General features: G+C 45.8%; 1 protein-coding gene across 9 annotated transcripts in view; it reads left to right on the top strand.

Moving 5' to 3' along the window:
* Positions 1-12779, top strand: part of FHOD3 (formin homology 2 domain containing 3) — a 528593-nt gene that overhangs the window by 381725 nt on the left and 134089 nt on the right. For 3 of the 9 annotated variants that reach the window (XM_042239375.2, XM_042239374.2, XM_042239372.2), the window contains exons 11-13: positions 5661-5759; positions 8711-9040; positions 9660-9734. The exons of 3 other annotated variants lie outside the window; for them this stretch is intronic. In XM_042239375.2, the coding sequence (XP_042095309.1) occupies positions 5661-5759; positions 8711-9040; positions 9660-9734 (504 nt within the window). The remainder of the gene's footprint in view (positions 1-5660; positions 5760-8710; positions 9041-9659; positions 9735-12779) is intronic. 3 more of the 9 variants (XM_042239373.2, XM_042239376.2, XM_042239378.2) reach the window with 3 other exon arrangements.

The raw sequence follows: 12779 nt of genomic DNA, 5'->3' as shown, positions 1-12779 counted from the left end.
AATATTACCTCATTGCAGTTCTGATTGATTTATATTAAACTCTGGGTTTCAGATATCATTTCATACAAATATATTGGCCATGATCATGTATTTTGCTCACTTTTATAGTTGTATTTTTATTGTTTTTTTAAAATATTTTTTCATATCCTTGTTATGAATCGTGTGTTAGTCACTCAGTCGTGTCCAACTCTCTCGATCCCATGGACTGTAGCCTGCTGGGCTCCTCTGTCCATGAAGTTCTTCAGGCATGAATACTGGAGTGGGTTGCCTACTCTGAATGCGTTGCTTTAGCTTGTCCACTTCCTGATTGCTTTGGTCTTAGAATATGCTTTAATGCTGTTTAAAATGTGTCTGTTGTACTTTTAAAACATCTCTGCAACATCCATTTTCCTTTCTGCTTGTTTTTTGAAGTCTGAGGAACATGCCAGCAGCCTGAGATCCAAATTGGGGGAAACTGCTTTGGCTTTGAAGGAAACTGTGCCCCGCAGAATTGGCCACTCCGTGGGCCGCTTGCTTTTCTCATGTGAAGAGGGTGGACTCCAGCCTGGAACTGTGTATGGTAAAAAGGGGACCACCTGATGGGTGCTGAACAAGCTTGTGCCCTCGAGTAACTCCTCACCAATAGCAAACAAGCAAAATACCCCAGAGGTATTTGAAAGCCAGAGGCCAAAGACCCAGAATGCCTTAGTACCGTATAAACAAAATTAAATCATATTTTAAGAGAAAATTCAAATAAAAGCAAAATTGTCTGATCTGTTTCTTCAGTCTTAAGTATCATCTGCATAAAATATCATTCTGTTTGACTAATTCCATCAGGATGAGACTAAATAAAATCAAGCATGGAAAATCTGGTGCCCTTCAAGAGGGCATTTCCTTCTCCATGGCTCTGAGTTGTTGGGCACCACCAGCACTTTGACCGTGGGGCTTCTTGGAAGTGGGTTTCCTGAAGGAGTCATTGTGCTGCCTGTCCTTGGTCCTGCTCGGCCATTCATGATAGTAAAGCTGTAATATGCACAAGTCACTGGGAGATTTATTGCAAGATCAGAAGATGTTGAGCCCAAAGAGGAAACATCTTGGGATGTAGATCAGAATTGCTGTCAAGATCAAGCCAGTCAATCCTAAAGGAGATCAACCTTGAATATTCACTGGAAGGACTGCTGCTGAAGCTGAAGCTCCAGTATTTTGACCACCTGATGTGAAAAGCTGACTCCCTGGAAAAGACCCTGATGTTGGGAAAGATTGAAGACAGGAGGAGAAGGGGACAACAGAGGATGAGATGGTTGGATGGCATCACTGACTCAGTGAGTTTGGGCAAGCTCTGGGAGGTGGTGAAGGACAGGGAAGCCTGGCATGGGCCAGTCCATGGGGTCGCAGAGTTGGACATGGCTAAGCAACTGAACAACAATACATCTTTATGACAGCTACATGCAAGAGAGAAGGATCAAAAATACACAGTTTGCACAGGTGGAAATTATAAAGGGGAAGGTGTTGCTATCTGCCAGTGGTTGGGAATGCTTTGCAGAGTACTGTGGACTCTTCCATAGTGAATCAAGTTGAGTTCTGAGTATCCATTAGTGGGGGATGGTAGAGATTTCCTAAGAAGACCTCAAAGTCAGTGATGATGATGATGATTAGTTCACTATATACCACTCCTTTTCAAAATGCTTTACATGTTAACCCAGTCCTTCTAGAAGGCAGGTACCATTGATATCCTAAATTCAGATGAGGACAGGGGGGCCCAAGGTCACATAACTGATAAGTTATGGAGCTGGTATATAATACAGCCTACGCAGCTTAACTCTGAACCTCTCTAGCTGCAGAAGACTTTGCTTATAAATGACTGCAGCACCTGGAGGAGCAAATGAAATCAAGTTATTTTGAAGGGAGGTGCTCCATGTTTTGTGTTTAAAAGGAGAGGCCCATTGGTTGGCAGGGTAGAGATTCGTGGGTTCTGGGCAGACCAGAAGTAATAACATTTGCAAATTCCTCATCTAGCTGGCCTCTGGCTGAAGGTTGAGGGTACGGTTTTTAACTTGGCTGCTGTTAGAGCAGAAAAGGACTACCAAGAAAAAAGGACTGTGGTTTGTGAGGGTGAGCTGTAAGACTCAGAAGGACAGATGAGGTGTGCTCACTTGTGGCTTGTGGCATTACAGGAGAAATCCTGTCTTCACCATTTCACTGGCCTAGTTTCTGACAGAGATACATACCCCTCAATCCAGATATGAGACATACAACCATGGGGTTGAATCAATGCTTCTCTCTTCCTTTCCTGCCACATGTAATCAGTCAGTAAGTTCAGCCATGTCTGTTTTAAGCTTTCTTGGATCCATCTCTTTTTATTTAACCTCCCAGCTGTCACCCTCTTTGCCCTACCTCTTTATGAGACTTGCATAACCTGATCAGCACATTTTAAGAAAGAGGAATTATTGATCAACCTATTCCCAGAAGATATATATATATATATATATATACTTCTTAATAATTTTGTAATCAGTGATACTTCAGTTAAAAAATTCTTAATAAAAAATTAAGAAATAGAACCAAGATGTTTATATTTTAAGAAAAGGATAACATAACAAAGTGGGATTTATTCCTGGTATGCAAGGTTGATTTCACATTTTAAAAAGCAATGTAATTCATTGCATTTACAGAGAAAAAGGGGAAAGTCATATGATTATCTTGGTGAATGGAAAGAAAGCATTTGATAGACTTCAGCACTCATATATGGCAAAAATTCTTAGTAAACAAGAAAAAGTTGATCGATAATCTCAGATATGCAGATGACAACACCCTTATGGCAGAAAGTGAAGAGGAACTAAAAAGCCTCTTGATGAAAGTGAAAGAGAGTGAAAAAGTTGGCTTAAAGCTCAACATTCAGAAAACCAAGATCGTGGCATCTGGTCCCATCACTTCATGGGAAATAGATGGGGAAACAGTGGAATCAGTGACAGACTTTCTTTTCTTGGGCTCCAAAATGACTGCAGATGGTGATTGCAGCCATGAAATTAAAAGATGCTTGCTCCTTGGAAGAAAAGCTATGACCAGCCTAGACAGCATATTAAAAAGCAGAGACATTACTTTGCCAACAAAGGTCCATCTAGTCAAAACTGTGGTTTTCCCAGTCATGTATGGATGTGAGAGTTGGACTATAAAGAGAGCTGAGTGCCAGAGAATTGATGCCTTTGAACTGTGGTGTTGGAGAACACTCTTGAGAGTCCCTTGGACTGCAAGGAGATCAAACCTGTCAATCCTAAAGGAAATCATTCCTGAATATTCATTGGAAGGACTGTTGCTGAAGCTGAAACTCCAATACTTTGGCCACCCGATGAGAAGAACTGACACATTGGAAAAGACCCTGATGCTGGCAAAGATTAAAGGTGGGAGGAGAAAGGGGTGACAGAGGATGAGATGGTTGGATGGCATCACCAGTTTGATGGACATGAGTTTGAGCAAGTTCCAGGAGTTGGTGAGGAACAGGGAAGCTTTGCATGCTGCAGTCCATTGGGTTACAAAGAGTCGGACACGAACTTTGTGACTGAATGGAACTGTTCAAAGTGAAAAATGATAAATGGGGTCCCGTTAAGATTAAGAACTTACATTTATTAAAAGACACCATAAAGTGAACGCAAAGACAACCTACAGGTTCTTAAGGCAGAGTACTTAGATGCTTCAAAAAAGGGGTATCTAAATAGGTACTAAAAATATAATAATGTGCCCAAATTCATTGGTCATCAGGGAAAGTAAACTAAAGCTACAATGAGACCTCACCCTCAGATTAGATGGCAAAATGAAATAGGCAAAAGTATCAAATCTTGGCAAGGATGTGGGGACAACCAGAATGCTTATAGACTATTTAGAGCAATGTACATTCATTCATTCATTTAAAAAATTGTTTGACAGTTTCTAATGAAGACGTGCTTAAGCATATCTTGTGACCAAAAACACTAAAAAATCATCTATGACAATATCCATAACAGCCCTATGCAAAATAACCCCAAACTGAAAAGTACCTGGTTAACATCAACAGTAGAATGGCTAACTAAATTATAGTGTATTCATGTGAGAGAATGGTATACAGCCACGACAAAGAATGGTCTTCAAGTACATGTAGCCGTATAGAAGATTCTCACAAGTGTAGTGTTGAACAAAAGAAGCTGGATACAGTATGATTCCTTTAGATGGAGAAGAAAATCAGGCAAGGCTGACCTGTGCCATTTGAGGTAGAGGAGGGAAGCAATTAAGCAGGAGCATTGAAGGAAGGCTGATTACATGGATGCATCTATTTTGTGAAACCTTAGTGATTTGGGTGCTTGTCTGTGTATATTTTTTATTTCAGTGAAAAGTAAAAACCATGACTAAAGAACGGTGGGGCAAAAGAGTTAAAGATCTTGGCAAAATGATGGGTGCAGTGAGACTGGTCAGTTCATGGGGACTGAGGGCATGAAGGAACTGGTGGAGGACAGTCTTCCTCTAGGAAATAGAGGAGGACACTGAGGTTGCAGAAGAGTTACGGTGGGAGGAGAGAAATGGGAGATTTGGAGGCCAGGGGCTTGTGGTTGGGGAGAGGGGGGTGCAGGTGTAGCCGTTTGGATGTAGGTGTTCCGAGGTGGGCTAGCTCAGTGTGACAGTGAGGTCCAGCACGTGGGGCTGAAGTGAACAAAGATGGAGGTCATCGGAGTCCAGTTGTTTCAATCCCTTTGACAAGGGATTAAGAAGCCCTCAGGGTGTTCCACGTGGATGGTGACAGAAGTCACATGTCGACAGGATTTAGAGGCCAAGGAGGGAAATGAATCAGTTATCAAAGTCTGTCCTTGTGTAGCTGCAGGAACAAAACTCAAGTTAAACTATCTTAAGTGCAAATGAGAAGTTACTATCTTCTGTTAGTGAAGCTTCAGAAGTACTTTAGATCCAAGTATTAAAACTGTCATGGGGACTGCTTTCTTCTCTCTCTCCCCATCCCCCCTTCCCATCTCTCTCTCCAACTCTGCTGTTCTTGGACCATCATCAGTCACAGGCAGCCCTCCTCCACTCAGCTTAAAGTGTCCTTGTACCTTCTCATCCCTGAAGGAACCAGGAGAAATCCCAGGGATGGCCTGGATGGATTCCACCCGGGCCATGTGTTAACCCTTGAAATGGGGGGCTCAGCCCCTCACCCCCAGACACATTTACTGCGAATGAGGGAGTAACATGCGGAAACCACCTGCCCACGTGGAGGTTGGTGCTGGAGGGAACGCAGTGGAGACGTGAGGACTGCGCCCTGCCGGCGCCCGGCAGCCCACAGGACAGCTACCGCACCTTCCCCGTGCAAGGGGAGAACTGCCTGGGAGGCCGGCCCGAGGCCAGAGGCGGCTCTGAGTCCATGTGGTGGGTGGTTGCGGGGAGTCAGATGGGGGTGTGCAGGGTAGTTGCATCCAGCCAGCTCAACACAGAAATTTGGCTTGGGCCAGGTGATTGCATCTCCGACCCACACTTAAATTTCTCCATCTCAGAACGGTCTCCTTTTCTCCTAACAGATTAAGTGTGCTCTTTTCATTTCAGCCAGCTGGAAGTTTGTTTGTTTTTTTTTTTTTTTGGCTTCATCTTCCTGTTTGTCTGTAATGCTTATCTCGCTTTTCCATCTTGTGTCTGTGTGCGTTTCTCTTTTCCTGGCCTTGTCTCAGGGTTGAGGAGGAGGAGGAGGAGAAGGAGGAGCAGCCAGTCACGGAGCCCAATTCAGAGGAAGAGAGAGAGGACGATGCCCCCTGTCAGGGCAAGGACAGGTACCGAGGGCTGGACCCTCCCCGGCTCCCACTGAAAGCCTGGAGGCTCCTTCCTGATGGAGAGTTTGCAGCATTCTTCAGTAGCCTCCTCCCTTCCTCACTGGCTCCCTTCCTCACTGGCTCCCTGCACACAGAGCTCCAGAGTGACTAGCTTCCTAGAAATATAACTGAGCACGTTTTCCCTAGAGGACTGTATTTTTTACTCACACACTGCCTCCCTCACCATGCTTTATGAAAGACACAGCCAGCTGCTTTTCTCCCCACTGTCCCCTCCCTGAGTGCTTGGGCCCAGTCACATTGACAATAACTAATAAGATGCTCAGAAAATTTTAACCCTTTCTGCCCTGTAGGAAGAATAATTCCACGTGTCCCCTTCTTCTTGCTAATTTTACCAGTATAATGTTGTCTAAAATATGTGGATGACTGCTATATTAATAATGCACTTTGATTTGTATCCAAATGAACAGGACCACTTTTCACCCCCATACAACACAGAAAAAAATAAAATAAATCCCAGCATTTATTGTCATGCCCAGAATGACTCTCAGAGCTATGCAGCCCTTTGGGGGAGTTTTCTGTCCTCTACTCACCTCTCCAAGGTGCATAGTCTTCAAACAATGTTAACAGAAAGGCACCTTGCAGATATTTGTGAATTTGGTGGGTATTTCCCCCCAAATGAGGTCTGTATGAAACATAAAAGTTGATCATAGGTAATTTTCATTTTCTGATATTCAAAAATAATTCTATAATCAGTTCCTTCACTTGATTGACTACACTGCACTTTGATATTTTTGCTGTTAGTTTTTCCACAAATAAGCAAAGTCAAAAGGCCAAAATCTTTCTCTTACCGATTTCAAAGTTAATGGGATTTTTTGCTGCCGTGACCTGCTTCTCGGGGTCACCAGCACATGTAAAAGTTCTCAGATAGGCCCATTGGATGTGCTGGAATGCCCAAATCCTCTTTGAACTGCTTCCCCACTTGGGGAATGTCCAGGAAGAAACCAGCAGGATGTAGAGATGGAAAAGGAATGACCACGAGGTGTCCACAGAGAGTGAGGTGCACATTCGGGAGTGAGGGGGAGAAAGGTGGGCATTAACCAGGGCATGCCCTCCCTGGCCTGTGCTGAGTGCCAGGCTCGGGGGTAGTGACTTTAGTTAGGGATGCTCTGGGAAAGAAGGAGGTTCAAATGACAGTCCCACCTTAGGCTGAAAAGGAGCCACAGAAAATTATGTGGACCCTCCCATGTGGTTCCCCACGTGCTTAAGTGTACATGGTATGACCTCCACCCACACAAGCCCTTCGCCCTCCAGGACTTAAACAGTTCAGTAGCACCCCCAGAGCAGATGGAAGAGCAGCCTCTAAAGGCATCCTCACTACCATTGCTGCCTTTACACGGGGTGGTTGTTGATGCAGATAGACAGCAGTTTATCCTGCCCACACAGTATCTTTGGTGGCACGACTGGTGCTGTAGGGCGTCTTCATCAGAGATTGTACAGATTAGACTTCTCTGTTTCAGGAAGCAGAGGGTGTGCACGTGAAGCCCCAGGGTTTGATCTCAGCCAGGGTGTTCATTAACATGGATGTGATGCTACTTGCTCCCTGGTGTCAAGCTACTAGACTTGAAAGTGGTGGGAAAGGTTCCGCTTCCTTCTGTGGGCCGGTGGCTTCCACTGCTCCCTCGTCCTGCTGGCTGTTTCCTTGGATGCTTGCCATGTGTACCCGCCACGTGTGTGTACCATTGTATGTACCCCCTGTGCCAGGCCTGCCCTGAGCATGGCAGTGTGGTCTCATCCCATTCTCCCTCTGAGCCAGGGGAACCAGTATATCCCTGCTCTTATACACAGATGGAGCTCCGAATTTGAGGTAGGAAAGAAAAAAAAAAAAAACCCATAGCTCATGTTCCATCCCCAAATGGGCATGGATGGCCAGGAGTCAAGTTCTCTGGGAAAGGGACTATGGTTTTGAAAACTGCAGAGTTTAAGGTAGATTCTCCAGTGGGCTTCCCTGGTGGCTCAGAGTAAAGAATCCACCTGTAATGGGGGAGACCTGGGTTCGATCCCTGGGTTGGGAAGATCCCCTGGAGGAGGGCATGGCAACCCACTCCGATATTCTTGCCTGGAGAAGCCCCATGGACAGAGGAGCCTGGCTGGCTAAGGTCCATGGGGTCGCAAAAAGTCGAATACGACTGAGTGACTAAGTACAGCACAGAACTCCAGTGACAGAGGTGGGCCTCAAGACATCTAAGTGCTTTGAATCCAGCCCCTGAAGGTGGAAGTCTCCATGACTGTCCGTGCCAGAGTCAGGCCTGCCTGCAGGGGTCTAGATGTCTAGGGCTTAGTGGTGGAGGAAGCCCAGGGAAATGAGCCTGTGAACCAGGCAAAATGTGTCTTCACTCTGCCAGCCCCTCATTTCAGGTTCTTTGCATGTCCTGCTGGCATCGTTTTCCCTTCTCCACACTTGCTTTCAGGAAGGGATCCACAAGCCCTAACTCCTAAGTATGGAGCTTGTGGGATACCTTATCCTCAAGTCTGGGCTTTTTAGGAGGAAGATCCCCTGTTGAGCCAGACGAAGAAATGAAGTTCAAATTGTGGAAATTTCGGTGCCAACACAGCCGGGGTGGGGGGACCCTTGAGGGGTGAGGAGGGCGGGTGCAGAAGAGCCTCTGAGGCCCCATGAGATCCGCTCACAAAGGCCCCTGTTTGCTTGGAGGCCAGGTTGGTCTGACCTCCCAGACTGGCCAGCCCAGGGCGTCAGGATTATTGGGAAAAGCGGGGTTTCTGGCTTCTATGCGGCAGGTCAAGAAACACAGCCGGATTCTGAAGCCAGCGGCCCTGCCGGTAATGAGTTTTTACACGTCCTTTTCCCCTTTCCTGACCTTGGCTCCCTCTCTCCCCCATCTCTCTTCCTTCCCTTTCTTCCCCTCTCCTCTCCGCTGCTGCCGCTGCCGCAGCAGCGAGGCCCACCCTGCCTCCGAGGTCGCCACCGCCACCGGAACGGATGCAGCCCTTGCCGCTGCCTCGCCGGGAAAGCCGCTGCCGGCCAGTGCTGCGGCGGGGACCCCCTCGGACAGAGGGTCCTCGGGGCCCGCCCTGCGGCCGCCCCCCAGCCCCACCCCGGCCTCTCGGCCCTCCTCCACTGCGCCTGCTCCCCCGAAGGCGTCACCTAGCAGAGAAAAGCTGCCCTACGTGCCCCACAGCCCCTTCCACCTCTTCTCCTATGACTTTGAGGATTCGCCCTTGTCCACCAAGGAGAAGGAAGCCGAGTCCCAGCAGGAAAGCAGGTAGATCCGGCCCACGTGGTGGCCTGCGTGAGGCTGCCCAGGGGAAGGTGACACGGGCGTTTTAGCTGCACCCTCTGGCTCGTCTTGCACTGTGTTTGTGTGAATTCGGGTCAGAGCAGAGGGCAGCAGCTGTGTGAAGTCCCTGACCACTCGCTAATTACAGCATGCAGGCCAAATATGGGCTTCCCAGGGGGGCGCTAGTGGTAAAGAACCCACCTGCCAATGCAGGAGGTGTAAGAGACACGGCTTCGATCCCTCGGTGGGGAAGATCCCTTGGCAGAGGGCATGGCAACCCACTCCAGTATTCTTGCCTGGGAAATTCCAGGGACAGAGGAGCCTGGTGGGCTGGAGTCCATAGCATGGCAAAGAGTCAGACAAGACTGAGCGACTTAGCACACACAGAAGAAAATCCTGTCTGTGCCAATTGAGAGCTCTTGTATTCTAATGCCATTACTAAAAATGAATTTATGGAGGTAAGGTTTATAAACATAAGCATGATGTCAGAATCTAAAGCGCACCCCCCCACCCCAAGCCCATCTCTCTTGATCTGCAGAATGCAGCGAGGGGCTTCGCCAACTTGCCAGGCAGCCTTTTGAGTGGGTTTTCCTTCCTTTCACAGTTCCTCTGATTCTCTCCATCTGAGCACGTATTCTGCCTCCGAGCCTTACAACTTCCGGTCTTTCTCTTCTAATAGGTGGGTGTCTTTTCTTTATCTCCTTTCTCTTTTTTGTAGCTTTCAGTTTTCATTCTAATGTATGTGATTTCTGCTCATAACTTCCTGTGAGATGGCAAACAGTTGCAGTTTTGAATCACTTCCTGGGCATTAATGTAATTATGTTTAAAATTTTTTATTAAAGTCCACTTGACTTACAGTGTGTTAATTTCATCGGTACAGCAAAGTGACTCAGTTATACATATATTTTTTTCATATTCTTTTTCACTATTTTTTGTCATAGAATGTTGCATATAGTTCCCTGTGCTATAGTGTAGCACTTGTTTATCCATCCCGTATATAATAGTTTGCCTTTGCTAATCCCATACTCCCAATCTAGCCCTCTTCTCCCCCTCCCTGGGAAACCGCAAGTCTGTTCTCTATATCTGTGAGTCTGTTTTTGTTTCATAGATACGTTGATTTGTATCATATTTTAGATTCCATATGTATTATTAAGTGACATGGCGTTTGTTTTTCTGACTTACTTCACTTAGTATGACAGTCTCTAGGTCCGTCCATGTTGCTGCAGATAGCATTATTTTGTTCTCTTTTATGACTGATATGCCATTGTATATATTGATATATATCTGACTCACATCTTTATCCATTCATATGTTGATGAACATATAGGTTGCTTCCATGTCTTGGCTAATATAATGGCATTATTTACATGTGGATGCTTCAGTGATTCCTATGCCAACTGGAGATGAGGCCGAGGGAAGGAGGTGTGCAAATCAAAAACGCTCAGGGAATTTTCAGCAGGTGTTTGTCAGCTTACCTATGTGCCTGCTCTTCACTGATGCCTGGATCAGGACCTCTCTGCAGAGCAGAGAATGGGGAGCAGAGAGTTTGAATATTTTAAAATTGTCCAAAATCAGTAATAAAAATCAGTTTTAACTGATGGCCCATGTATATTCAGTGAGGAAATGGAGGCACAGAGCGGTTTGGTAAGTGGAGATGGCTTACTCAGCCAGAATGGCTTTGGATGCTTTCGGGAGTATGTGACCTCCTGTTTGAATACCTCCAAACACCAAGTTCTCTCCCAGTCTCTTTTAGGTCTAAAATTCTGAGTTACTGTGATCTTTCACACAATTTTCATGAAACGCATCTGACATAGCTCTTATGTCCCTTGACAATAGTATCTGTGTACAAGTGATGAGCCACACATTTGACTGGAAGAAAGATACCCTGGCAACCTCATCTTCCCTAGCAGGATAGTGTTAGCCCAGAATGGTGGTGGACTCACAGGCCCTGACGGGGCTTTCCTGGGCCCAGGTCCTTACCACGTGGCCTCAGGCTTCAGTACCACTCACAGTCCTGGGGGATGAGAGCAATAGAAACGTGGAACTGGCCAAAATAAATATGCACATAAATTGAGAAAAGCAGCCTCATGCTTGTGAGACTTCCCGGGTGGCTCAGTGGTAAAGAATCTGTCTGCCAATGCAGGAAATCCAGGAGATGTGGATTCGATTCCTGGGTCAGGAAGATCCCCTGGAGGAGGGCAAGGCAATCCACTCCAGTATTCTTGCCTGGAGAATCCCATGGACAGAGGAGCCAGGCAGGCTACAGTTCATGGGGTAGCAAAGAGTCGGACACGACTGAGCATGCACGCATGCTTGTGACTGAGGATCAGCTTGGATTTAACTGAGGAAAGTTTATAATTCTTAAATTACTTGACAGGAATTTGAATACTGTATAAATATTGTTTGTACCTGTTAATTTTCTGATGTTCACTCACTGTGGTTGTCCCAGGTCAATATGGCTACACATTGGACTGCTCAGTAGTGGACTGCAATTGAATAGGTTATAATAGAAGCCAAGCAGTTAGTCACTAAAAAGAATTTTTTAAAAACAAAAGAAAAAACTCTGCGCAGTAAATTCAATTAGTTTAGCTGAAAATGAGATGCAAAATTGGACAGACTATGAGGTAGTCGAATTAATTGTTCAACCATTAGAGCGACTAAAGGAGGGGAAATAACTCTATGCTTGTTTTATTTCCATAATGTTTTTGAGACATAATTTTAGTAAAGTAATCCTGTTAAAACATTCTCCGGGATGCCCACTTTTGGTCTGGAAGGGGATGGTTTTAGATGCTTGTGTAGAATAACAAGCTCAGTGTCCAGATGGCTGGGTGATGCAGGGCTGAAACCCGACCTGTCTCCCAGAGGATCCCGAGGTCTGGGGCAGCTTCCTTCCCTCCTGAGCGGGGCCCACTGCCTGCTGCTTCTCTCCTCTTTACTGCTGGGCTTTTTCTCCCTTCTCTGCTGCTTCCTTTCTTTCATATCATCTTATTCTTTGATTTTCTCTCTTTTCTATCGCCTATGATTTAGGGACCCTCTTTTATTTTAATATTTTTATTGAGGTGTAATTGACAGAATGGGTTCCCTGTGACTCAATGGTAAAGAATTTGCCTGCCAATGCAGGAGACGAAGGAGACATGGGTCCAATCCCTGGGTCAGGAAGATCCTCTGGAGAAGGCAATGGCAACCCACTCCAGTATTCTTGCCTGATAAATCCCATGGACAGAGGAGCCTGGCAGCCTACAGTCCATGGGGTCACAAGAGTCATTCACAATTTAGCCACTAAACCACCACCACGACTTGAAAAATCAAGCCAACACTCACTCAGAGAAGAAGCAGTTAACCTGCTGGACAGGCAGTGTGTTGGAACTTTTAAGAGATGAGAAGATGAATGCCCGGAAACCAAGTGCCATGAAGATGGTGTGTTAATGGGGGAGAGTGGTGAGGTGGCATTGTGAGTCCCCATCTGCCTGCCAGGGTGCCTGGTACTCAGCGCAAGCGGACACATGATAGCAGAAAGACAAATAAGAAGCCAACACAGCAGACTTAGCAACACAAGATAGATTGGGGGTAATATGAGTATTTTAGGTTCTATTATAGTAATTCATTAAGGAAATCTGAAATTTTACTTCTGTATTCCACTTTTTGAAATAGATCTTTATTTTATGCTTTCTTCTATACATTCTCTTTTACCTTTGAGGATACTTTTTGCAATTGTAATCAAATT

The sequence above is a fragment of the Ovis aries genome, chromosome 23, assembly GCF_016772045.2.
Source record: "Ovis aries strain OAR_USU_Benz2616 breed Rambouillet chromosome 23, ARS-UI_Ramb_v3.0, whole genome shotgun sequence".
NCBI lineage: Eukaryota > Metazoa > Chordata > Mammalia > Artiodactyla > Bovidae > Ovis > Ovis aries.
This window is presented reverse-complemented; position numbering and strand designations above follow the sequence as displayed.